The sequence below is a fragment of the Littorina saxatilis genome, linkage group LG16 (genome assembly GCF_037325665.1).
Source record: "Littorina saxatilis isolate snail1 linkage group LG16, US_GU_Lsax_2.0, whole genome shotgun sequence".
Taxonomy (NCBI): domain Eukaryota; kingdom Metazoa; phylum Mollusca; class Gastropoda; order Littorinimorpha; family Littorinidae; genus Littorina; species Littorina saxatilis.
Genome location: NC_090260.1, coordinates 25,114,759 through 25,142,620, shown reverse-complemented (window position 1 = coordinate 25,142,620; position 27,862 = coordinate 25,114,759). Strand labels below are relative to the sequence as shown.

The window sequence follows — 27,862 nt, the reverse complement described above, 5'->3', positions numbered from 1 at the left end:
GAGAGAGAGAGAGAGAGAGAGAGAGAGAGAGAGAGAGAGAGAGAGCCTCGGAGAGAGAGAGAGAGACGGACGTACATACACCCACATCCATGACACTGACGCACGCACACACACACACACACGCACGTACACACGCACAAACACTCACAAACACTCACACACACCATCGCACATACACACACACTCACTAAAACACACACACACCAATATTAACAACGAAAGAGAAAGAGAGAGAGAGAGAGAGAGAGAGAGAGAGAGAGAGAGAGAGACGGACGTACATACACCCACATCCATGACATCAACCGGCACACACACACACACACATACACATGTCAAGGAGGCAGAGAAACTCAATGTGAGGAGAGGGAGGGGTGGAAGGAGGTGGGAGAGAGAGAGAGAGAGAGAGAGAGCCGCGCTGGGATCGGAACATTTTTCTCATAAACCGGAAGTGACGGAAATAAATGCTCAACTCAACAACAACAAAAAATGCCTATGCCAATGAAAATGTTGATTGTGAGAACAACAACAATGAGAACAAGAAAGGATCGTTTCGTTAGCATCTGGGCCAAGAATTTGCTTCACATCCGATATCGTTTCGCTAGCATCCAAGCCCTCGAATTTGCTTTATATCCGATATCGTGCCGCTAGCATATATTTGCTAGCCAAACGATATCGTGCCGTTAGCCACTCCGTTCTTATAAATGATTTGCTTCATTGTTAACTACCTCTCCCTCTCTCTGTGCCTGTTGGTCAGTCTGTGGTAGGAATCTAGTTCTTGTGTGTTTTATTGTGCCTTTTCTTCACAAAGGATGATAATGAGAAACTCTTACACTGACTGAAGAAAACATTCACAGCTGCTCTCCCTCTCTATCTCTCCCTCTTTAATTCTTACGTACTACACACACACACACACACACACACACACACACACACACACACACACACACACACACACACACGGGGTATCCATATTTTAACTACAAATGTTCAAAATCAACATTTGGAACTATTTATTTAACCAAAAATTGCAAGTGAAAAATCAAATTAAGCAAATTTAAAAATGACTGCATGGGTAGGTACAATTAACTATAAAGTTCAAACTAAATCTATCTGACGAAAAAAATAATGATATGCACAGATTTAACACAACTTGAATTGTTTAACTGAGAAAGTTTTCACAATTTTCAGTTTGACATCAAGTAAATATGACAATGCACAAGAAATCTTGTATACAATTTCCTGACTGTAAATAACACTTTAACTTAACTTTGCATTCTAGGAAAAAATATGTACAGCCATAATTATGCAAAATTCAGATTCATTCCATCTTTCACATTTTTTTTTAAAATATAATTCTTGCTTTTGAATGCACAAATACCTGCATGGTAACCAAGGCTTACAGGACTGCTAACTCTTACCCTTTCAGCGTAGCATGCTATGTTTTAAAACAAATCGCTACGCTGTTACATCAACCTTAGAATGGCTACACTCAAATAAATAATCTCAAGCATGAAACTGTTGCACTTTCTGGTGAGTCCTGATACTCATTTCTGATTCTCACTCCGTGTAGCCGTCAGAATGTGCGTCACAAAACATTGTCCACATTGAAAAGTGGCGCTGCAGTCGCACTCTCTAGAGGCCATTATGTTTCTTTTTTTTCTAAATACATGGGGTTTTTTTTAAATGTCTATATTCTTGCACAAAATAGCCTAAATACATATAATGTGCCACTAAAACACCATAAGCGATGGTAAAAATTGCAAAAAAAAGTGAATTGCTACAATTGAGCCATTACCAAACGTTGGCTGCGAGGTGTAAAACAGTCAACAGCTCATAGATTTACAATTTGTCCCAAAACTACTAATATAGACCAGACACTATATATAGAGTATCTATGACTTGCTCAAAATATGAGTGTCAATACATCTACACAAGCCAAAAGGTGTAAGCATATAATATATTACAATTATTGTGTGACAGGGTTTTCTGATATCTTGTCACAAATTGTCATGCCCATACATGAATGTGTGTGTGTGTGTGTGTGTGAGGGTGTGTGTGGGTGTGTGGGGGTGTGGGTGAGTGTGGGTGTGTGTGTGAATGTGTGTGTGTGTGTGTGTGCGTGTGTGTGTACGTGTGCCTGAGTGTACATGTGTGTGTATGTGTGTAACAATTACTAATGGATGTGTTATGGCTCAATATGGCACTCATACCAAAAGGTATACAATCTGTACAAGTCAAGAGCATGCATCATGAACAAAGTAAAACAACATTGCAGTACAACATTAAAATCTTTTAAATTGAATCACATGTGTCACGAACAGAGGAAAACAAGCTCAAACTTAACAATGCATACCCACATTTAGTTGTTGATATAGACACAAATGACACTAGCGAAAACTTTGTTTGTTTGTTTGTTTATTTGTTGCTTAACGTCCAGCCGACTACGCAGAGCCATATCAGGACGAGGAAGGGGGGGATGAAGGGGGCCACTTGTCAAGCGATTCCTGTTTACAAATGCACTAACCCATTACTTGTGTCCCAGCAGGCTTTAGTAAAACTAAATTAATACCTACTGGAAGATTACCAGTTTCCAGTATGTTAAAATAGGCTTAACCTATCTACTGCTGGACTTACATCAGAACACTAACAGATTAAACTATACATGAATCGCGAGACAAGCGGCAAGAGAAGAGATTTTTGGAAAAAATACAGGTGAATGAGCAAGAAGGCAGAAAAAAGAAAAGAATTCATGAAGAAAAAGAGAGCATGACAGGAAAGAGGAACCAAAAATCTACCTAACAGCAAACTAGAAAGCTCCTGCGGTTCCAAAAACAGGAGGGGCCTTTAATTTCATAACCGCAGTGCCCCACTGCGGGATAGCGAAAACTGGTTCAGTCTAATAATGATTATTTCTATGGCACAACATGAGCAAACGAAGGTAAAACATCGTTAAGGTTAAAAAAAACATGCAGTCAAATCAAAAATATTCCATGGAATGTGGTGAACATCACAGAAAGAACTGTATGATATGGCAGCAATGACATAAACTTGAAACATTTCAAGCCTGAGTTCCTGCACTTATATAAAGGACGGGCGCTGTGGTGGGGTGGTAAGACATCGGCCTCTTAATCGGAAGGTCGACGGTTTGAATCCCGGCCGGGGCCGCCTGGTGTGTTAAGTGTGGAGATTTTTCCGATCTCCCAGTTAACTTATGTGCAGACCTGCTAGTGGCTTATCCCCCTTCGTGTGTACACGCAAGCACAAGACCAAGTGCGCACGGAAAAGATCCTGTAATCCATGTCAGAGTTTGGTGGGTTATGGAAACACGAAAATGCCCAGCATGCCTACTCAACAAAAGCGGAGTGAAGCTAACTATGCTCTCAGAGTATAGTGTGGGGAACCCAAATGGGCAAACGAGCTCACACGTAACCAGACAATTCTGGAACGCTGAAGAAGAAGAAGAAGAAGAAGAAGAAGCATTTGTTATAATCATTGTTAAAACCACAGTTAACTTCTTCCGAGTTTTAAAGTTGCAACTTATTATATAAGCTTCTTCTTCTTCTGCGTTCGTGGGCTAAAACTCCCACGTACACTCGTGCAAAGCACGAGTGGAACTTTACGTGTATGACATGCTGGGGAGCATCGGGTAAATTCTTCCCCCTAACCCGCAGGGGGTTCTCTTCTCTTCTCTTCTTCTTCTTGGTTCATGCATGGGCTGAAACTCCCACGTTCACTCATGCTTTTGCACACAGTTTAATGTTTTTGGTGTGTCTTAAATGACACAAAAATTACTCCTGTACTATATATACATGTATATAGCTCATCTGCATGCATCTTTACACAACAATAGGGACATTAGAAACTTCTCACTTCGGGTGAGATATAGCAGCATGTTGTCAGCTAGTCTCATATGGCATGAACAAAAAAAAACACCTACACCCTGCAAGTGTTGTGGGTGTCTTTCTTCTCTGCTGAGTGCCAAATGCCAGTGCGTTGCATAGATTTATGTGAAAAAATTGTCCCGCAGAGTGCAATAGCTAGTCTGTACATTTAAAAAAAAAAGTGAGTCCCTCTTTAGGGCGAGGGCTGGATGTAAAAAAGAAGATCATTGCTTACCGTATTTGACGGATTACAAGACGCACCGTTTTATAAGCCGCACCCCCGACTTTTAACAAAAAAATTGGGACGAGCGTCACTATATTAGCCGCCGTCGAAAAAAATATAATCAGATCGTGTCAATCAATCAAAACAACAAGGCAAACGAAAGTACGGTATTTGGCGAAATCGGCTCCGAGAATAAACAAGTGAAACAAAGAAGAAAAGTGAAAAAGTTTGAAGAAAAATATCACACACACAATTTGTAACCAACACACACATGTATAGTCCCGCCCGGAATAAGCTTTTTTGGGATGATTTACGACTTTTGCGCACATTTCGAGCAGACGAAAACACAACATGGCAGCTCTCGCTCCTCCAACTATCGTGAGACACAAAAAAACGAAATCTCGCGCGCGCGAGATCCTGATACATCCGGTGTTTCTCTGTACGCTATCTTGTCACGACGACTTGTTGACAAACGAAGATTCGCGAAAGAAAGAGAAAAGCGCCAAGTCTTGAGTAGAGAGCTAATAAAGTACCGGTAATCGCTAATCGAGCGAAATGAAAATCCGCGGCGACTTCCATTAGGTGAATGCTATTCAAGTTTAGGTAACGTTTTAGCCGCATCTTTTTATAAGCCGCAATGCGATTTTTTTTTAAAAAGTCGCGGCTTGTAGTCCATCAAATACGGTAATCTATTACCCTCATTAAATAAACAATTATTATTGTCATATTGTTATTGTATCTTTACAAATTAGGCCTCCTTCTTCTTCTCTGGATGGGCCACAGCAGAATAGTCTTTCACTTGGCCGTGCAAGTGAAGGGTAGCAGGGCAGTGCTTGCAGTACAGTGCCAGTGCGTTTCATAGATTTATAAGAAAAAATGGCCCAGCTGAGTGCAATAAGCTGTAGTCTGTACGCATCAGTACACATTAGGCCTCCTTCTTCTTCTCTGGGTGGGCCACAGCAGTATGGTCTTTCACCTGGCCGTGGAAGTGAAAGGTAGCAGGGCAGTACTTGCAGGTGAAAGGCACGGTGCCAGGGTGGCGCTTCGTCACATGTTTCTTGAAGTCGTAGGACAGTCGGCACTTGTAGTCACACACAAGGCAAGCAAAGGCAAACTCTCCTGAATGTATCGCCGTGTGAGCTTTCAAGTGAGCGTTCCGGACAAAGGTAGCATTGCATTCTTTACACTGATACGGCCTCTTGCCGCTGTGTATCATTTCATGTTTTCGCAGGTCACTTATGGTCTTGAAAGCTTTATCGCAGTTGGTGCACTTGAAGGCCCTCACCTTCCCATGCGTTCGTCTGTGCTTGCAGAAACTGCCACTGTCACTAAAAGTAGCACTGCAGATTTCACACTTGTACGGTTTTTCCCCGGTGTGGGTTCGAATGTGTATTTTCAAGTGGTCATCTCTTCGAAATTTCGCTCCACATGTTTTACAACAAAATGGCTTCTCATCTGAGTGGATTCTCTCATGGCTCTTTAAGCCCGTCCAGCTGACAAACTTTGCACTGCATGTGCTACAAGAGTACGGTTTTTCACCCGTGTGTATTCTCATGTGAATTTTCATCTTGTCTTTGACTCTGAAGGCTTTGCCACAGTCTGGGCATGCATACGGCTTCTCCCCAGTGTGCACTCTCATATGTGTTTCCAAGTTGATCGACTGTATGAAGGCAGCATCACACTCGGTGCAGACAAAATTCTTTTCCTTTGTGTGAGTTTGGATGTGACGCTTCAGGGCACCGGGATCTCTGAACGCAGCCGTGCACACTTTACAGTGGTATGGTTTTTCTCCTGTGTGCTTCATCATGTGCACTTTCAAACTAGCTCCCCAAGCAAAGGAGGCATCACATTCACTACACTTGAACACTTTTTCCCCGGTGTGTTTTCTCATGTGGGCATGCAAACTGCCACTGCTGACGTAACCAGCTCCACACATTTTACACTTGTATGGCTTTACTTTCAGATGCACGCCTCTCGTGTGTATTAGCAATGCATTCTGAAGCCTAAAGGTGGCGCTACAATGTTTGCACGCATATGGCTTTTCCTTGGTGTGAAGGCGCATGTGCATTTTCAGCAGGCAAGCCTTACGATACGATTTCTTGCATATTGTGCAACCAAACTGATTGACCGTGACGTGAGCTTTTCTGTGCTGTTTCAGTGAGAGCGGATCTTCAAATGTTGCGCCGCATGCCATGCTACATCGGTACACCTTTTTCTTGGCAAGAGTTGGGTCCAGACTTACCAGCCTCTGGCGTTCATGCCACTCCATGTGCACCCTCAAGAGATGGCCGTTAGAGCATGCACGGTTACACTCCTTGCAAATGAAGGGGCTCTCACCGGTATGTTTCTTGAGATGTGCTTTCAGGTTGTTGAGGAGCTTGAAGGAAGTCGAGCACAGGTGGCAGGAAAACTTTCCTTTGCCATCATGTTGGTTCACGACGTGCCTGTACAAGCAGCCTTTTGAGCTGAAAATGATTTTGCAAACATTGCAGTAAGGAACTTTCTTCTCGGGTAGTACCCTAGGGAATGAACCATCCTCTGATCCATTTTTGCCGTCGCGTTTGTCGGGATGATTCAAACTGCTGGCAGACTTGTTGCTGCTTTTCTCATCGCCATTATCTTCAAGCCTGTCCCTATGTTTAGACTTGCTTTTTGCAGTAGCTTGGCCTTGGACTTTTTGTCTATGTTCAGAGTCGCTTTTGCTTTTCTCAGTGGTTTTGTGCTTTATTAAAGTTTTGGGTGCCTGCTTGCCCTGTGACTTGATGTTCTTACCTACTCTATCGTCACAACTGTCTGCTGAACTTTTCTCTGCAGCCGCAGCTTCTACTTCAGCATTTTCCGCTGATGTCTTTCTGACCACAAGCCCACAGTCAGACATATTTCTGCTTCTCTCGACGCTGCTGAGGTCCTGTAACCTTCGCAGAACCACAACAGCGGAAAAACAACGCCTTTGTTCCACTACCTCATCCCTCGCGGCAGCATTTTCCCCTAGATTTATCTTCAGTTTTGTATAGCGTTTCATACTGTGGTCTGGGTTGTACTTGATTTTCTCGGTAGTGGTGTTTTCTTGAGGCCTTTTCACATTGTGAGAAAGAGTACCCAGGTTTTCTTTTCTTCCATGTGCTGACCCAATGCCGCTGCTCTCATGGTTGTTGCTATGTTTTATACTACCAGCAGACTTGCTTTTGCCTTTCTCTACGGCATTGTTTTCCAGTCTGTCCTCATCCTGAGACTTGCTATTGCTTTGGAATGAAACACCCACTGGTCCAGTGCTGCTCTCACATTTGTCCTGATGTTGCAAACTGCTGGCAGACTTGTTGCTGCTTTCCTCATCACCTTTATTTTCAAGTCTGTCCCTTTGGTGAGAATTACTCTTACATGTACGCTGCTCAGTGATGGGTTTGTCCACAAGTGTTTCTCTCTGTCGAGACTTGCTTTTATCAGTGGCTCTGCCTTCCGCTGTTTGTCTATGTTCAGACTTGCTTTTATTGGTGGCTCTGTCTTCCACTCCTTGCCTATGTTCAGATTTGCTTTTATCAGAGGCTCTGCCATCCAGTCTTTGTCTATGTTCAGACTTGCTTTTATCAGAGGCTCTGCCATCCAGTCTTTGTCTATGTTCAGACTTGCTTTTATCAGAGGCTCTGCCATCCAGTCTTTGTCTATGTTCAGACTTGCTTTTATCAGAGGCTCTGCCATCCAGTCTTTGTCTATGTTCAGACTTGCTTTTATCAGTGGTTCTTCCCTCAGATCTCTGCCGGTGTTCTAATATGCTTTTCTCAGTGGCTCTGTCTTCCGCTGTGTGTCTATGGTCAGACGTGTGTCTCTCAGGGGCTCTGTCTTCCGCGGTGTGTCTATGGTCAGACGTGTGTCTCTCAGTGGCTCTGCCTTCCGCTGTCTGTCTACAGCCAGATTCGCGTTTATCAGTGGCTCTAGCCTCGGCTCTCTGCCTATGTTCCGATTTGTTTTTATCAGCTGTTCTGCCTTGCTCCGCCTTCCTGCGGTCTGAATTGCTTTTTCCATTGGCTGGATCTTGTGCTGTTTGTCTACAGTCAGATTTGCTGTGGTCTGTAACTTGACCTACCACTGTCAGCCTAGGGTCAGAAGTGCTTTCACTTTTCTCAGAAGCAACGACACTCTGTGGTTTCTTAAAAAAGGCCATCGACACCGCTAACTTTTTCTTCATATCTGCTAACACAGCACTGTCGTCCCATTTTCTTTTCTGTGAATGCCTATGGTCAGACTTGCTCGTTCTTTCCTCAGCAGCATTTTGTTTCTGTGAGCGTTTCACATCAACAGAATACTCGTCTAGTTTTTCTTTCCTCTCAGAATCTGACTGTCTTTCAAGTGTATGTCTGTGGTCAGACGAGCTCCTACTTTTCTTAGCACTGAAATCTTTGCTGGTCTGATGGCGATCAGAATTGTTCTTGCTTTTTTCAGTCGATCTACCCTCGTGTGTCTGCCTATGGTGAGAGTTGCTTTCCCTGTGCCCAGTAGCGTCAGCTTCCAACGCATGCCTACTGTTGCTTTTCTCGGTAAGGCCACATTCTCGTGGTTTCTTCACATTAGCATTCAACCCTTCTACGTTCTGAGCTGCTGAAAAAGCACTGACGTCCAGCTTTCTTTTAAGTGAACGTATTTGGTCAGAGTACTCTCTCCCACTTTTTTCTGCGGAATCATGTCTGTGTGAAGTTCTGGAGTCCGCAGAAGAACTAGTTGTTTTTCCTTTCATCTCGCTGCTACATGCAGGATTGCTCTCAAACGCGCTACCACTCTTCTCTGCAGGATCATGTGCATGTGAAATTGTGGAATCCGCAGAAGAACTGGTTGTTTTTTCTTTCATCTCGCTGCTACATGTAGGATTGCTCTCCAACTTTCTTCTTTCTTCTCGCCCATGATCGTTTTTCCTTTTCTCATCTGCTTTGCTTTCGCATGCCCGACCATGGTCAGATGTGTGCTGGGTTTTCTCAGTAGTACAGCTTTCCTGTGTACTCTTTGCACAGGTAGAGATAGAACCAGTCTTGTCTTCACTTCCATCAGCTGACAAAGCCATGATTTTTGTTGTGTATGTCTGCTCGTGGTCGGATTTGTTTTTAAGCTTTTCCCCATCTTGGCCGTCAGGAGATCTGCTCACAGATGTGCATCTTTCTTCCCTTTCCTTGTGTGATGACGAACCAGAATTTTTCTCCACATCTTGTTTCTGTTCATGCTTGTCATTGGTCAAGACATTACTATTCATGTCAACTACACTTTTGGGACATTTCTCTGCATCAGAGGTAGAGATTTCTGTCTCTGAAACTGCATTATTTCTCTTTGACTGATGTTTCTGAGAATTTCCATTGTCTAATGAACTGTTGTCATTGCCACCTGCATGTGTCCTGTACTCTTGAAAGACACCTACGCTGTCATGTGACACGTAGGTGTCTTTCACATTCTCCTCCATCGTGATTTTTGCAAAACCTAGCTATCCTTCCATGTCTGTCAACCCACAGCGATTAGGATACAGAAAATGTGTCATTTATACAGGAAAAATTATGTCCATGTCTTCAAATCATACCTCAAAACCTAGCTATCCTTCCATGTCTGTCAACCCACAGCGATTATGATACAGAAAATGTGTCATTTATACAGGAAAAATTATGTCCATGTCTTCAAATCATACCTCAAAACCTCCCCCTTACATTTTTCGCCTCTATGAAAACAACAGCATGTTCAAATCTATGAGTCTGTTGTCAGTAAATATAAAATGAGCCAAAAATGTCACATGAGAAGAATCCAGTCTTCTTTTCCTCTGCCGTCGATTAGCAGTGAAACAGCTGTCCCGTATTCTTGGTGTAGCCCCTTGCTCCTGGTTACAGCTTTACCGCCAGTAGAATTCTGAAATAAAGACAACATCATGAATTTAGTCATTCTGTATTTCACGGCTTTTTACGGTCCTTCAGTTTTTGAAACTTTATAAAGTTATACGTCTGTAATTGTTTTATTATTAGACCTGTGTACAGTTACACTTGCCTATAACGATCACTCAAGGGACCAACCACAAGTGGCTTGAATAGATGGTCATAATTGTCTGCGTTCTCATTTGTGACCCTCCACCACGAAATGAGTCGCAGGTCACCTCGCGCGGTTCTGCGCTAGGCTTGATATAAGTCCGGGGAGTGTCTGGTAACAGTGTGTGGGTCACCTTAGTCACAGGCTTATAACTCAAACAGTTTTCGCTCTTTTCTAAAACGGGTTTCACCACTGGATAAAGCATAAAAAGCTCGTTATGAAAATGTAAAAATATGAAAATCATGCAAAGGTGACATGCGACTCATTCCGTGGTGGAGGGTCTCATTTAAACCCATCATGTCAGGTACGTACCAAACATCTGCCGTCTTTTGCATGGGACAAGAGCACCTTTCAACTTAAACATATACATCATGCTACCTACGACGCTTAACTGTTTCTAACGGTTTCCCGTGAGGTTTGAGCATTTATAATTTCGGAAAAGTATGAAATTGACACAGTGATTTCCCATGTCACCGGAGGCAAAGGGGTATAACCTCCTCCTTTTTATATTTAGTCAAGTTTTGACTAAATATTTTGACATCGAGGGGGAATCGAAACAAGGGTCGTGGTGTATGTGTGTCTGTCTGTGCGTGTGTGTGTGTGTGTGTGTGTAGAGCGATTCAGACTAAACTACTGGACCGATCTTTATGAAATTTGACATGAGAGTTCCTGGGTATGAAATCCCCGAACGTGTTTTTCATTTTTTTGATAAATGTCTTTGATGACGTCATATCCGGCTTTTCGTGAAAGTTGAGGCGGCACTGTCACGCCCTCATTTTTCAACCAAATTGGTTGAAATTTTGGTCAAGTAATCTTCGACGAAGCCCGGGGTTCGGTATTGCATTTCAGCTTGGTGGCTTAAAAATTAATTAATGACTTTGGTCATTAAAAATCTGAAAATTGTAAAAAAAAATAAAAATTTATAAAACGATCCAAATTTACGCTTATCTTATTCTCCATCATTTGCTGATTCCAAAAACATATAAATATGTTATATTCGGATCAAAAACAAGCTCTGAAAATTAAATATATAAAAATTATTATCAAAATTAAAGTGTCCAAATCAATTTAAAAACACTTTTATCTTATTCCTTGTCGGTTCCTGATTCCAAAAACATATAGATATGATATGTTTGGATTAAAAACACGCTCAGAAAGTTAAAACAAAGAGAGGTACAGAAAAGCGTGCTATCCTTCTTAGCGCAACTACTACCCCGCTCTTCTTGTCAATTTCACTGCCTATGCCGTGAGCGGTGGACTACGAGTATACGGTCTTGCTGCGTTGCATTGCGTTCAGTTTCATTCTGTGAGTTCGACAGCTACTTGACTAAATATTGTATTTTCGCCTTACGCGACTTGTTAAACCATCAGTTTGGCGGGGATGTAGCTCAGTCGGTAGCGCGCTGGATTTGTAGGCCGCTGTCAGCGTGAGTTCGTCCCCACGTTCGGCGAGAGATTTATTTCTCAGAGTCAACTTTGTGTGCAGACTCTCCTCGGTGTCCGAACACCCCCCGTGTGTACACGCAAGCACAAGACCAAGTGCGCACAAAAAAGATCCTGTAATTCATGCCCGAGTTCGGTGGGTTATAGAAACACGAAAATACCCAGCATGCTTCCTCCGAAAACGGCGTATGGCTGCCTAAATGGCGGGGTAAAAAACGGTCATACACGTAAAATTCCACTTGTGCAAAAAAAACCACGAGTGTACGTGGGAGTTTCAGCCCACGAACGCAGTAGAAGAAGAAGAAGATGTTGTGTTCATAACTTGTGTAAAATGTACATCCATTCTAAGACTCCCTCTGTTTCAAGACCTGATTTTCTTAAATTTTGGGATGTTTTCAAACGGGAGATGGAGAGGGGGGGGGGTGTGTTCCACTGTACCTTGTGCGGTCCAATGAACCGCTGCCCTCACAACGACTCCTGAAGACAGCGCTCAGGACATTCCACAGCAGCATCAGCAATGAACGGACGGTGAAATGAAATCACTGGCAAGAAGTGGACGGAGTACAATGGAACCCCTTTTTAAGACCTCCCAAAATCTGAAAAAATCAGGTCTTAAAAAGGAGGGTCAGTCTTAAAATGGGGGTAAAATTACAAAGGCTATGAACAGAAAGTCTGAGAAAAGAAGGTTAAAAAGCAGAGTTTCATTTACTAGTGCGCCCGGCGCCATTGGCGCATTCAATCTGAAAATGTCCCATCACAATTCCCTTCAGTGCGTCAAATGGCGCATTGAGATTACGTACCACTGCGTCACCAAATGTACACTTTACGTCGGATCACACACACACACACACACACACACACACACACACACACACACACACACACACACAAACAAACACACACACACACACAGAGATAACACGATATAGCGGCTATTTCTCAGATGGCACCATTTTGCATCTTTAGTCAAAACGCATACAGGCCTCTTTGGCGCTTCTTGCCTTAGACTATGTCCCATCAGAATTTGGTTGAGGGGGACAAATGTCCCATTGCCTTTTTCTCCCTGGTTAAACCTTGAAAAGGGAGGGAATCTTAAATTGGGGGGTATTAAAAGGGGGGTATTTCCACTGTAACATATCTACCTAGAGACCTGGGTGACTTAAGATCAGTGTTGCAGGAACTCACACAACAGCATCAGCAATGAACGGATGGTGAAATGAAATCACTGGCAAGAAGTGGACGGAGCAACATCAACGTTGAGACCTGGTTGACGTAAGATCAGTGTTGTCGGAACGACGACGGTCATGCAGATCAAACCAGTGTTTGACAGTCCACATCCATAGTGCAGCTAACGCTGAAGAGCTGCAGTTGATGCCAGTGCTTGATCCGAGCTGTTAAAGAGACAATGAGTCAAAGTTAGCATTAAAGACACATGCAAACCATATAAGCAAGGGACAGGCGCATTGGCCGAGTGGATAAGACATCAGCCTCCTATGCAGAAGGTCACCGGTTCGAATCTCGGCCGCGCCTGGTGGGTTAAGGGTGAAGATTTTTCCGATCTCCCAGGTCAACTTATGTGCAGACCTGCTTGTGCTAATATCTCCCTTCGAGTGTAAACGCAAGCACAAGACCAAATGCCAGACCTGGGAACCCCTGTTTTGCACTTAGAGTATTCTCAAACAAACTTGGTGTATTTTCAGAAAAATGAGCGTACTCCACACAGCATATGAACATCCATGATTAAAGCATGCTTCACACGCGTCCGTCACACCATTAATTAAGTTTACCTATACATTTAAAACAAATGCTTTTTTTCAATGTTTACTGACAAAAACTGTAATCATGTGTCAAAATACTGGATCGGCTTCGAGATGGGCTTGTGAAGAAAAGTAGTCTAGGAATGTTTCTGGTCGTATTGTTTTTCCACTGACCGTACTGATCGTATTCTAGACAATCATGCGTACAAAATACGGCGAAATCGTATGGGTTCCCAGGTCTGCCAATGCGCACGGAAAAGATCCTGCAAACCATATCAGAGTTCGGTGGGTTAGAGATAATACCCAGCGTGCTTCCCTCGAAAGCGGCGTATGGCTGCCTGAATGGCGGGGTAAAAACGGTCATACACGTAACGTAAAAACCCACTCGTGCAAAAGCACGAGTGCTCATGGGAGTCTCAGCCCATGAACGAAGAAGGAGAAGAAGATATAAGCAAGGAGCTTCATACTTTAAAACCTGAATCGCACTTCAGTGACGAGATTGTGAAATTGTAGAAAAAGAAGGATAAGATCATCTCCACTTGCACACAACTCAAAATCAACACCCTGACTGCTTGCTGCGGTCAGCTGCAATTTTTGATGACTTACTTTGGTAAAAGCCACCAGTGTCTTTTTTACAACAATTCATCAAAACATTACCACCTGCATATTCCAGGGGTGGGACTCTCTTGTGATGAAAAAAGAGGAAATCCTTTATTATTCTAGGGGGGGTTCGGGGGCATGCTCCCCCGATTTTTTTTAAATGGTACATTAAAATCTGTGCAATCTGGTGCATTTTGAGACTAAAATTCAACTCGTTTGGATCAGGTAAAAAATATATTCTTCTCACCCCCACCCCAAAAACAAAAAAAATCCCAACCAAACATAATAAACACTTTCACACAACAATGGTAACATTGTAATGGTGCATATTTACGTAATGAACCATGTATCCATAATCCAATACTGGCAATAGTATGATCCAAGTGACGCCCCAATGCATTGAAGCTCAACATGACTATTAGTTATCAGGAGTTTTTAGAGAGCACAATTTAACTCTCAAGCTTCCAGTGTTCTGTTCCATCTTCACTTCTCTCCATATCATTTAGTCAACAAGTTATAGATACAGCTGTGATGACATTGGAAGCAGAAAAATAGATTACTCCAGCGGAATTCGTAAGTTGTGTCCGCGGAAATCAGCGGATTCGCGGAAAAGTCCCAGCCCTGATATACAGAGAGGCTAATAGGCTGTTGATTCCAGGTATGTGATCAAGTTGAGTTGGTCTTATCCCATACAAATGCCTGGCCAAAGCTCAGATGGTGACCCCAACTGTTTACATGGGAAGGAGTGTGCCATTAACATAACCTGAAGAAGAAAATTGGGGGGGTTTAATGCCATCAGGACTAAGTGCCTATTTTGGACATGACTTGGGTTACATGATATTCATAACCTGAAACTCATTAGGCTCCAAATGTACATGTTTCATATAAACTACCACTGTGACTCGGTGTGTGTCTCAAACACACACACAGGCATTGGTTCTGAAGGAAGCAATATTGTAGCATCAACAGCAAAATTGAATTTTGCACACATGCAGGAATCTTCAATACCATTAGTTTCTGTGTTTAATTAAAAAGGGGTCGATCCATAAGTCATAGTGGGAATTCCCGAAATGACGTGTTGTGATTAGTCAGTTTTTACTGTGTCAGCTTTTGGCACATGTAGATTCACGTTACAATTATATATGTCTGTTTGCCAAAGAATGGTTTGTTTTGGGGTTTTTCTCTTCCAAATTTGTATTACAATTTTAAATTTCTTTATGTGACAGGGTATACTGTCACCAGTTGTTTCCAAAACCGTTCCTCGAACCTGGTTACATTTACAATACTGAAGGGAAGTAGAACAGAGCTTGGAATCTTAATTTGCATTTCGTTTTGGTAAATAAGAGTAAAGCAGTTCTAACTCGGTTGTTATTGTCCAGTCTAGTGTTTGTAGTTCATGTTGCCGATCGATTTGTGTTTTGTCTTAATTCATTCCTATTCCTTAAAACTGTAACTACTGGAATGAAGCGTGTCCATCTTACAACACCTGTGAAGCGTGTCCATCTTACAACACCTGTGAAGCGTGTCCATCTTACAACACCTGTGAAGCGTGTCCATCTTACAACACCTGTGAAGCGTGTCCATCTTACAACAGCTGTGAAGCGTGTCCATCTTACAACAGCTGTGAAGCGTGTCCATCTTACAACACCTGTGAAGCGTGTCCATCTTACAACAGCTGTGAAGCGTGTCCATCTTACAACAGCTGTGAAGCGTGTCCATCTTACAACAGCTGTGAAGCGTGTCCATCTTACAACAGCTGTGAAGCGTGTCCATCTTACAACAGCTGTGAAGCGTGTCCATCTTACAACAGCTGTGAAGCGTGTCCATCTTACAACAGCTGTGAAGCGTGTCCATCTTACAACAGCTGCAAGCACTTATCGGTCTTTCAAGTTAGAAGCAAGTTCCGAAATCTCTTAAAGAGTCTTTGAGGTAGGCCGACACTTTGGGTCTGGGCCAGCCTGCAGGTGTTGTTACGTCATGTTCCAATCAATCAATATGAGGCTTATATCGCGCGTATTCCGTGGGTACAGTTCTAAGCGCAGGGATTTTTTTAATTTTTTTTAAAATATTTGTATGCATATTATATCGCGCACATATTCCAGGCGCAGGGATTTATTTATGCCGTGTGAGATGGAATTTTTGTACACAATACATCACGCATTCACATCAGCCAGCAGATCGCAGCCATTTCGGCGCATATCCTACTTTTCGCGGCCTATTATTCCAAGTCACACGGGTATTTTGGTGGACATTTTTATCTATGCCTATACAATTTTGCCAGGAAAGACCCTTTTGTCAATCGTGGGATCTTTAACGTGCACACCCCAATGCGGCCTGTCCGTCTCTGTATTCCTCGGCTAGCAGCATGTAGCGGGGAAGTTTTCAAGGAGGTGTGATTTCTTTTGATACGGTTGGATCAAGTGTGCCGTCTAGGTGGCATTGAGGTTTTACTCTCTACCCCCTCCACCCCCGCTCTCCCTCTTGTCTTTAGTTTAACCGATGAAACACGGAGCCTGCTTAGAGTGTCGTGGTTACTATGATTTTGATTGGTTGTTTGAAATGATTTCTGTTATCCTAGCTAAAGTTGAATTCTTTCTTTCTTTATTTGCATCTGTGCGGCTCCTCTGACATGTTTTCTTGTTTCCCTAGAGAGACGCCAGCACCAAAGGCAAAGGAAAAGATTGGGACACTGAAATAGTCTTAATTTCGTGTTCATTCATGGCAATGGTGTATTCCGCTACATGTACCTGACTGGGCAGTATATCGATGTCATTGTAGAATTTTGGCGTAACCCGATATTGTTTTGTCTTTCTCCTGAAAAGCCGTACCGAATTACGCCAAAATTCCACAACAACGTCAATTTGTGGGGTTAAAGTGAAGGAATTTATACAGATGCACTTACACCACAGTGTGTCACGAACTGAAAACTCTGCCTGTACAATCCTTCTCATTGCGGTCAATGCGCATGCGCTAACATGGGAAGATTAATCAGGTCGTGAACAACCTAACCCTAACCCAAACCCTTACCCTAATCCATGGTTCGTTCGGTCAAAGGGTCAAAGTCCAAGACTGGCGCATGCACATTGACCGCAATGAGAAGGATTGTTCAGCAGAGGTTTCAGTTCGTGACACCCATCATAGGGCAGTGAACACTGCAAAAAGTTTATGAAGAAGTTACTACCAATAGGTATGACTGGTTGATGATTTCATTTCTAGTATTTTTAGATTTGTGTATAAGAAAACAAACAAACAGTTTTAGATTTTTTTCAGATTGTTTCATTCTACTACAGCGGTACCTGCGATGAAAGGACACCCTAGGGACCAGGTAAAAGTGTCCCTACATTGCAGGTGGCCTGTCATGACAGGTATATTTTGGTCAAGATAATAGACAACTGGACAACAGAAAGGGTCCTTTTAAGGGAGGTGTCCTCTCATCGGAGGGGCCACACATTGCAGGTTTGTTTGTTTGTTTGTTTGTTTGTTTAACGCCCAGCCGACCACGAAGGGCCATATCAGGGCGGTGCTGCTTTGACATATAACGTGCGCCACACACAAGACAGAAGTCGCAGCACAGGCTTCATGTCTCACCCAGTCACATTATTCTGACACCGGACCAACCAGTCCTAGCACTAACCCCATAATGCCAGACGCCAGGCGGAGCAGCCACTAGATTGCCAATTTTAAAGTCTTAGGTATGACCCGGCCGGGGTTCGAACCCACGACCTCCCGATCACGGGGCGGACGCCTTAACACTAGGCCAACCGTGCCGGTACACACATTGCAGGTACCACTGTAGTATTTTCAGATTTGTATAAAAAAAGTTTTTAATTTTCTCAGATTCTGGATAGTTTTGAAAGGGGGTTTGAACTGTACCAGCTAGAATGTCAGAAAATAATTACCTGGTAACGCGTTCGCTGTGTTTCGCTGTGTAGACCATAGCTCTGCTCATCGATCTATAAACAGCCACCAGCAAACCTCGACTGTCCAGCAAAATGTGACTCTTGCCTTGAGGACAAAAAATGCAATAAAAGTCAGACTTATCAGAACATTCACCATAATGTTGTGTTGATGTTGTAGAACCTCTTCATGTTGCTTCTTTTTGATACAGAGGAACCCCCCATTTAAGACCCCCTAATTTAAGACTTCCTCCCTTGTTAGGCCTAAAAAAAAAATAGGTGTGGTTACGGTAACCCGACCTACCCTATTTTTACGGTAACCCGACCTACCCTATTTTTAGGGGCCGAGCCTATAACTTTTTATTACATTTGTCAAAACAAAACAAAAAAAACGAGTGCAGAGAACGCAATGAAAGCGAAATCGCCCGAGTCGCACACTTATTTCCCTGTCAAGTAGGTTTAATTTGTACACATTAGAAAAAAAAGAAAAGAAAAAAAAAGTAATTGCCTACCTTCCAGACCTACCCTATTTTTTTTGGCTATGTTACCGTAACCACACCTATTTTTTTTTTGGCCTTATACCTTATTTTCTTAGACTTTCTCTTCATAACCTCTGTCAATTTACCCCCATTTTAAGACTCCCTCCTTTTTAAGACCTGATTTTGTCCGGTTTTTGGAGGTTTTAAAACAGGGTTTCACGGTATACGAAACTGATACAAGCACAGCCTACTGCTGATATGTTGAAGTTACTGTGACAAACTTCGTTCATGCAATTCTTTGTCACTTCCTCGGGAGACAAGAAGAAGAAGTGACAGAACTTTGACGTGACGCGCGCCATTATTCACATGATAATTTTGTTCGGTTTCTGATGTCAGCGATTTCACTTCGAAAGAAAAGGTCAAAAAAGAGACGTCTTGGTTTTTATTTTAATCAATGTTGTATGTCTTTAAATGTCTGTCTGATAAGATATATATATATTGATCTCTCTGCAACTGCAAGTCTCTGTCTCTCTCTCTCACACACACACAAATGCACACATGAGCAAAACTACATTCTGCGTGAAGAAGTCATGTTTTAAAGGAAAACCATTCTCTCTGAAGCAAGCGGCTGGTTAAATGAGATGCAAAGTGATCCTGAAACAAACACACAGATGAACATTATCTGCTGACACATAAAATCATTACCCCTCGGTATATTTCCTTTGACTGGTATTGGTGCGAGAATATGAAGTTAAAATCTGAAAACTGCAGTATCGACAGCATGAGAACAGAAATTCAGGGCGGGTACGTAGCTCAGTTGGTAGCGCGCTGGCTTTAAAGCCAGTTCATCGCTATTAGCGGGGGTTCAAATCCCCGGTTCAGCGAGAGATCTATTTCTCGGAGTCAACTTTCTTCGGTGTCCAAATACCCCCGTGTGCACACATGCGCACGAAAAAGATCCCAAGTTCACAGCCACAGTCTCAGCGTTTGGAAAACACGAAGACTCGCATGCATCATCTCTCGTCTCTGATTATCATGATCGTATCTCGATACTTTGTTGAAGAAGACAGCCACAGCTGCCTTGTTCGAGTCAAAGTACTACACCATATCCTCAGCATCTGTCCCAATATGTAGGCCAACTGGTCTAAGAGGACGTTAAACTCTAATAGTCTTCAACAGAAATGTAATGCGTCCTTGGGCCAGCTCTTTCAGGTTTTGTGCCTCGCGGGAACAAGCATAAAGTGATAAACTGATAAAGCAAGCAACTTGGCAAGTATTAATAGTTCAAATACATGCAACTATCAAAGTTCAACATTTGTTTTTAACATTTGTTTGCAACATTGGTAGATTAAATGAATATATATAAATAATATATACAAACCATTCTTTGGGAAATAGACACTGTGAGTGACGCAAATCTACATGTCGTCATGTGCCAAAAGCTGACACAGCAACACTGACTAGTCACAACGCGTCATTTCGGGAATTCCCACTATGACTTATGAGTCGACCCCTGTTGTTGATCATGTGGTGCGTTCGCACCAAACTTGAAACTTTTCTATCAACATACATAAGCGTGCTTCGAGAAACAAATCAATGAAAATGTATCTCCTATGTCTTTGGAATGCTACAACATTACCTTCGCGCGGATTGAAGCGTCCACTGCCGTCTGCAATGCAGTTTCATCAAGCGTCCTTGCTCCTCCTCCTTGTCGCCATTCGGAGCTGCCGCCGGAAATAGAGCAAGGGTAGTCACTCTTTACGTTTTTGGATACACATGCGCCACCGGCGATCCAAAGATTGGGTCTGATATGTGCAGTTCTAATCGCAGGGATTTTTTTAAATTTTTTTTTAATGCAATTTATATCGCGCACATATTCAAGGCGCAGGGACTTATTTATGCCGTGTGAGATGGAATTTTTTACACAATACATCACGCATTCACATCGGCCAGCAGATCGCAGCCATTTCGGCGGCATATCCTACTTTTCGCGGCCTATTATTCCAAGTCACACGGGTATTTTGGTGGACATTTTTATCTGTGCCTATACAATTTTGCCAGGAAAGACCCTTTTGTCAATCGTGGGATCTTTAACGTGCACACCCCAATGTAGTGTACACGAAGGGACCTCGGTTTTTCGTCTCATCCGAAAGACTAGCACCTGAACCCACCAAACTGAGAAGAAGAAGACTACTTCCATTCTAAGACCGGGCCCATCTTTTTAATTTTACCTGACTATAGTCCAGGGTTTCATTCACTAGTGCGCCCTGCGCCATTGGTGCATTAAATCTGAAAATGTCCCATCACAATTCCCTTCAGTGCGTCAAAGGGCGCATTGAGATTACGTACCACTGCGCCAACAATAAATTGTATACTTTACGTCGGATTACACACACACACACACACTCACACGCACACACACATACAGAGATAACACGATATAGCGGCTAATTCTCAAATGGCACCATATTGCACCATTTTGCATCTTTGGCGGTCAAAACGCGTACAGGCCTCTTTGGCGCTTCTTGCCTTCGACTATGTCCCATCAGAATTTTTCTCCCAGGCTAAACCCTGTACTACTCAGTCTTTCTTTCGCAAGCAACGACTAGACGAAAAATCAAACGGTCATGCCGGTGGTGGTGGTGGTGGTGTTTATTTATGTTATTGTTTCTTTCTTTATTCATTGTAATGGTCTCTCTCTCTCTCTCTCTCTCTCTCTCTCTCTCTCTCTCTCTCTCTCTCTCTCTCTCTCTCTCTCTCTATCTCGCTCTCTCTCTCTCTCTCTTCGCCCCTCCCCCGGCCGCCCCCCCCCACCTCCCTCTTCCTTCAGATCGGCTTGCCAGGTGTCTGGTACCGTCCAAATAATAACATATCAAAACAGTGGAGGCGAATTCAGTATTAGAGCTCACAGTCCTGTGTTATAGCTGCCTTGTTTTGTTTAGCGTGTGCTGACAAAACACTAGCCCCTGCTCGTCAAGCGTTAAACGGTTTGTCTTTCGCCGCTAGCCTGCAGGCGAGTTGGCGTTGTTTATCTCTGGTGGCCACTGTTTATAATTCAGAATCTCGGAACCGAGTCTCAGTAAAAACTCTTGGAGAAGTCTGCAAAGCGAAGACCAGAGCTTTTTTGCTATGTATGTGGGGGTTTTGCAGACGACATTTTGAAGCATACGCGTTGCCATGACTGCATCAAAATGTTGTATTAAAAACTTCGATAAAGTATCTCAGTTGCACATTTTAGCAAGGTCAATCATTATGCTAATTTAAAATCGCTTCAAGCACTTATTGATTAAAACCAAAACTGTGAAATATAATCTGCTAACACTTTCTTTTATCTATTTAGAGAGTATTGCCAGGATGGTCACGTGCTTCCGTCTTAAATAAACGGGATTATGTATGGATGAACCGAGTTGCATTCACTGAAGTGGCCGTAACACAGGTTAGATAGCAATCTGTTTAACAGAGCTCTGTAAAGCACACAATCTCCCCCCCCCCTCCCCAGCCCCCCAAACAGATTAACAAAATAAAAGAAGATGATTTTAGAAACAGCAGCCGGAGAGAGGCCCGGGGGGGGGGGGGGGGGGGGATTAAAGATTGGAATTTAATTATAATTGGATAGATCCGCCGCACTGCCAAGAAACTGAAGTGTACAGTGTTTCACCCACTTTCCCGAAAATATATGCATCTGTGTTAAAATTGTCAAAATGGAGTTTCAACTTATCATCAGTGATCAGACATAACTTATGTAGATAGATGATCAATGTAGGCTATATTATATCTCTGTTATCATGCACTACTGACTCAACAACACAAATACTTGCTGAATTTAATATCTCTATTTGAAAGCATATCCAAAGGAACCTTTTGTCTCTGTTGATAAATATCGAAGTTCATTGCATTATCTTTACTCTAGACTTGTATTCAGTTTCTCTGTCCGAGTCAGAGCGGCAAAGTATCGTCTGCTACAGACACCGACCCAGCAGTAAGAAAGCATAGGCTCTAGCTGAATACATTTTATTTTTTTCTCGTCAAAAGTAGAAAATACATTCATTCGTAAAGAAGAACTAGGGTTTAGATGAAAAGGTTAGTCAGTGTAATATCATATATATACCAAAAGATTAAGGAAGATTTTTCAAGAAAGTGCCGATTGTGTTTTTTTGTGGTTAGGCCTATCTTTTATCGCGAGTTCCGACAGTAGCGGCTCGATTACTGCGGACCAGCATAACTGAGTTCACACAGAACTATTCTCAGCTGCACTCAACATGGAAAAAACCCTGTGTTAATTGTTTCAAGACAACCACATTTTGTAACACTACTTTGAAACTTCTGCTTCTTGTCATCATTATAATCATTGCAAGGGCTCCAGGAACTGAGAAATGTTAAACACACTTAAAACCACGTAAATGTTACAGGAAGGCGCCTTTACCGCCTATGCATGGTGCCACAGATTTCGGCTCAGCAGCTAGCGGCCGCCGTGACCTTGCAAGGCGGAGCATCGAAATTTGCGCGGAATATTCAAAAAGCTTAAACCACACTCACTTTTTTTTCTTGAAAACAGCATAAATATTGTTTTAAGCGTAATAAGTTTAATCTGTATGTATGCTGGAGGTGTAAATGCACTAACATGCATATTTTGTAGCTTGTAAGATGTAGTGTTCACTTACAAAACTTTGACAAGTTTGGTCTTTCGGTTGGCGGTGTAATGTGATTCTTATGTACCGGTTCGACATGTAGGAAACAGCAGTATTTAACTGATTTCTTCCGCATTGAATGTTTCTTTGTGCAATCAGTATAGAAGATTGCAGAGAGTGTATTCTGATGATTTAAAATGTGTGTATTATTATTAAGCAGCCCTGATAGTACTGACTATGTCTCTTTCTACTAAACTGACTCAGTGTGTGACTTCTTAACTGTGCACATTTTCAGCCAGAAATTCATTTCTCTTCCTTGTCTTGCTTGCAAATTTGTTCTTTCCTGGCCGAGCGATAACATAAACACTCCTGCCAAGGGTTGTGTTCTGCGATGTTTTAGAGCTCGGAAAGGCAGCAGAGGGCTTGTCATCAGCTTTCCCTAAATGGATTGCTTGAGGGCTAATAAGGAAGGGATACTGCTATATCAGTGGTGGTTGTTGACATCTTGTATATATACAGCTTGCTGAATCCTAATGCATGGGCCAAAGAAGGAAACTCGGCTCCACTGATTTGATATGATCGGTTACATATGTACACGCACCATGCTATCCACAGCTATAGATATCAATAGCCTTTTTTCCTGCATGAATTTAAATCAAAACTTGACTAAATATAAAAAGGTAGTGCATGTTTGCCTGAACATGTAAGACGCACACAACTTGACCAAACAAAAATATATCCAGGCGCAGCCCGGTTCCGACTCAGTTTTGTTTTTATTTGAAGCTACCCTTTCTTCACTCAGACTATTTTTAATTGAATCTACCCTTTCTTCCTTTATAAAGCAAAGACTGACTCGGCGAAGGGAAGGTGATACAGGTCTACACCCAATTTCACACGCCGACTCGGTCTGCACTGAGCTTGGTTACGCTTGAATACATTTTGTAAGCATACAACGAACCTTCCCTGCACTGCGGCAATGGCGACTAGTCGGTTGTCGGATTAACTGACGTCACAATACCTCACATTCACGCCGAAATCCGGCAGCGGTTCACGCGAGGTGAACGACAGGCGGCCGAATCAGTTTATAATTTTAAAGTGATAATCAGAAGGAATTAAGGCAGGATGCTTTATTGATCAGAATCATTGAAATAATTGAAGATGAAAGTAGCTTATTCAGTCATTTCAATGTTCTTATTTCTCTCCGATGCACGAAAAAAAACCGCTGGAAGTGTGACTGCGCTTTTGGTGCCTGTGGCTGCAGTCTCACCTCGCATTCTTCAGGGGAGCCTAATGTCGTTGACGTCACAGCGAGCAGCAGACGACATCTACAAATGGCACGGATGTGTATTATTTACAGGCGTGTCCCCGTAAGGAGCAAACATTCACTATGAGCCTATTATAGTGTGGGAGTACCCTAGCTACGAGAACTACTCTTTTCACTCGGGGTTACAAAAAAAAGGGCGTTAGGGATTGACCAATTCTTTGCGGAAATGGGTGTCACTGACATTTTAAGGGGGTTGGGTATATATAGAAAACAATCAAGAGAAGCAATAATTCAATCACACTTGTGCTGGCTTACTGTAAAGATCGGGATATTCCATTTACTTCAACGGGCTATAGTGTTGTGGCGCTACTGGTCAAGTTTAGGCTGGAAAAGACTAAAGGTAAGAAAACATAATTTACCTTCTGTCAATTATCAATTAATTAATGTTTTGTCTGTCGCTCATCCCATTTTCTCTCTCATCGATCCCACCACGTTTAAGAAAACATTAGTTTCCCTTCCATGTATTCTTCCTCCGTCTGTCTTCTTCCTTTTTCCCCCGACGTATATAATTTATGTTATTACTGTCATTAATGCTATTACCATATTAGGCGCTTGACTGATAGTGATAGGCATTATCTTCTGTTCCATTCTCTGCAGCTTCATTTGATACTGCTCAGAGGCGGAGCAGTTAAGTTATATATGAAGTCTTATATCGCGCGCGTATCTCCAGACTCGGACTCAAGGCGCAGGGATCTATTTATGCCGTGTGAGATGGAATTTTTTACACAATACATCACGCATTCACGTCGACCAGCAGATCGCAGCAATTTCGGCGCATATCCTACTTTTCACGGCCTATTATTCCAAGTCACACGGGTATTTTGGTGGACATTTTTATCTATGCCTATACAGTTTTGCCAGGAAAGACCCTTTTGTCAATCGTGGGATCTTTAACGTGCACACCCCAATGTAGTGTACACGAAGGGACCTCGGTTTTTCGTCTCATCCGAAAGACTAGCACTTGAACCCACCACCTAGGTTAGGAAAGGGGGGAGAAAATTGCTAACGCCCTGACCCAGGGTCGAACTCGCAACCTCTCGCTTCCGAGCGCAAGTGCGTTACCACTCGGCCACCCAAGTCCTTGTCGTTAAGCCAGAGGGGGGTTACAACCACAGAGATATAGAATATTCTATATCTCTGTGGTTACAACCTGGGGTCCAGGGGTAGACCCCTTGTGGGGTACATGGGCAAGGCTGAAGAGTTTTAGCTATTTTATGAACAATTTATGGCTTATCCTTGATTTTAAACATGATCAACTGGTGTCAGCAGCCACTCATTATTTCTTTTAAAGTTAGTATTAATTTTTTAATTTTTTTACAGCCGGGGGGTGGTTCCGGAACCCCTGTCACCCCCCCCCCCCCCCCCCCTAATCCGCCCCTGCTGCTATATTTGATATTAGCTTGGGTTTCTACTTTCGTTTTCTATACTATTTGCCATTCATTAGGGCAGCTTTATGCAATTACTTTTTGTTTCGCTAGTCATCCCGTCAGTGGCCGGTATCCGTTTTATCCTAGAATGGATTTGTATTTCAGTTCATTTCTTACTTTATTATCCTACAGCTGGGAAATGGTGGTCGCTTCCTCCCAGTGGAAAGCGAGCAGCAACAAGAGTCGCGCTAGCCAGTTGTCGCGCTACACCCCCCTATATGCACACATGAGCACGATAAAGATCCCAATGTGTTGTGGTGTTGTTGTTTTTCGTCTCCTTTCCATACGCATGCAGGCACATACAGATACAGTTCAGGCGCAGTCACATCCAGACTCCCTTATTTTTAAGGGAGGGAGAACTTAAGCCCCTGTCAGTCACTGACAAGCTGAAATGCAATACTGAAGTCCGGCCTTCGTCGAAGATTGCTTGGCCAAAATTTCAATCAATTTGATTGAAAAATGAGGGTGTGACAGTGCCGCCTCAACTTTTACAAAAAGCCGGATATGACGTAATCAAAGATATTTATCGAAAAAAATAAAAAAAGATCCGGGGATATCATTCCCAAGAACTCTCATGTCAATTTTTATAAAGATCGGTCCAGTAGTTTAGTCTGAATCGCTCTACACACACACACACGCACACACACACACGCACAGACACACAGATAGACACACACACACACACACACACACACACACACACACACACACACACCACGACCCTCGTCTCGATTCTTCTTGACCGCAGCATGGCAGGTCAAAATAACACACTGGGACCGAAGCGGCGGTGGAGCTTAATTGATACCGACATTTTAAACTTTTGATCCGCGAGTCTGGATACACACACGTGTGAACATATCGTTTAGTTAAGGCATGGGTGGTCTTTCTCACCTATCTCCATGCCAGTAAGGTTAGCGATGACTCAGTTGAGCTTGGAATAGTGTGTGTGTGTGTGTGTGTGGGGGGGTGGACGAATCGACGGAGACGAGCTTTAGATTGACCAACGAAACTTAGTTCGTAGCGATCCCTTTCGTTTCCGGTTATGCAATCGGGAAATCCCTGCGAACTTTTCTTCGCACCTGCGGTTCTGAGGCGGTAGCACCTTTAGCAGCAGACGAAATGTTTGTCGTCGTTAGCCAGGAGAGGTTCAGTTAAAGTTTAAGACAGGGCAATAGTGTTCGTGCGCATTCATAAGGATACACCATTAAAGTGATTTTACATCTTTACCATGCCCAGGGTAGTCACCTGAAACCTAGAACTAATGCAAAACTTATGTTGAAAATCTCAATCGAAACAACAACTCGTCCGCCATTTTTAATTCTGAGCGCAAAAGCAGACCAAAACAGCACCCTTTTTGAAGAGCAAAGTACACCTATTTTAGCGAATCGACACAACAACAAAATGGTGTGAGAATACAGTCAAAACATTTATTCAAGCTTACGTTAACAGCAATTGACCCAATACATGCAACAAATACCAGAAACATAGCTGCGAATCACGATTCGTCAAAATGATGAAAATACCGCAAGTTCGCGCAACGAAGAATTGGACGTAATGCAAATGAGGAGGTCGTGCCCTTCCGGAAGCGCAAAAGTGATGACGTAGACAGGGGTTTTTCCAACGAAGAAAGACTACGAACTAAGTTTCTGTGCTTTCTAAAGCTCGCTATATGATACAAGGAAGGCAATGGGTGTGACTGTCTCCATGCTTATCCGTCATTGTCTGCATGTGCTCCATCATTTCCATAAGGTATCGGTCAATGTCAAACAAAGTGTTCTCCTTGTGCGAATGTGTTAAACAAGTTTTGGAAAGGGCAAGTTGTAAACGAGAAATAGTTGAGGAATATTGATAGGGGTGGGGAGGAGTGGGGGGGGGGGGGGGGGCAGGCGCACACACACAAACGCACGCCACAAAGAGAATGAGAGAGGAGAGAGTGAGAGACAGACAGACAGACAGACAGGCAGACAGACAGACAAAGATAAAGACAGACACAGGGACAGCGAGACAGAAACACATACACTCAATTACACACGGTGACGCATACGTACACACACACACACACACACACACACACACACTGACACACACTTACACACACACACACACACACACTGACACACACACACACACACACGCGCACACACACACCACACACA

The 27,862-nt window shown here is 43.0% G+C and overlaps 1 protein-coding gene and 1 long non-coding RNA gene across 3 annotated transcripts in view; one reads left to right on the top strand and one right to left on the bottom strand.

Annotated features, from left to right (window-relative positions):
- The window catches only part of LOC138950679 (uncharacterized), a 363,039-nt gene that overhangs the window by 262,876 nt on the left and 72,301 nt on the right, over positions 1-27,862 (top strand). The gene's annotated exons all lie outside the window — the stretch shown is intronic.
- LOC138950659 (zinc finger protein 721-like) lies at positions 996-18,364 on the bottom strand. Of its 2 annotated transcripts, XM_070322368.1 has the most exons (4): positions 17,852-18,364; positions 12,781-12,986; positions 12,034-12,191; positions 996-9,978 (listed from the first exon to the last, which is right to left on the bottom strand). In XM_070322368.1, exon 4 carries the CDS (start codon positions 9,542-9,544, stop codon positions 5,030-5,032), a length of 4,515 nt encoding a protein of 1,504 aa, XP_070178469.1. In that variant the 5' UTR covers positions 9,545-9,978; positions 12,034-12,191; positions 12,781-12,986; positions 17,852-18,364; the 3' UTR covers positions 996-5,029. The 2 variants fall into 2 exon arrangements, with proteins under 2 accessions (XP_070178469.1, XP_070178470.1); XM_070322369.1 differs by lacking the exon at positions 12,034-12,191.

What these genes read in the sequence shown, in the direction of transcription:
- LOC138950659 (XM_070322368.1), bottom strand. Translation starts at nt 9,544, where the DNA reads ATGGAGGAGAATGTGAAAGACACCTACGTGTCACATGACAGCGTAGGT.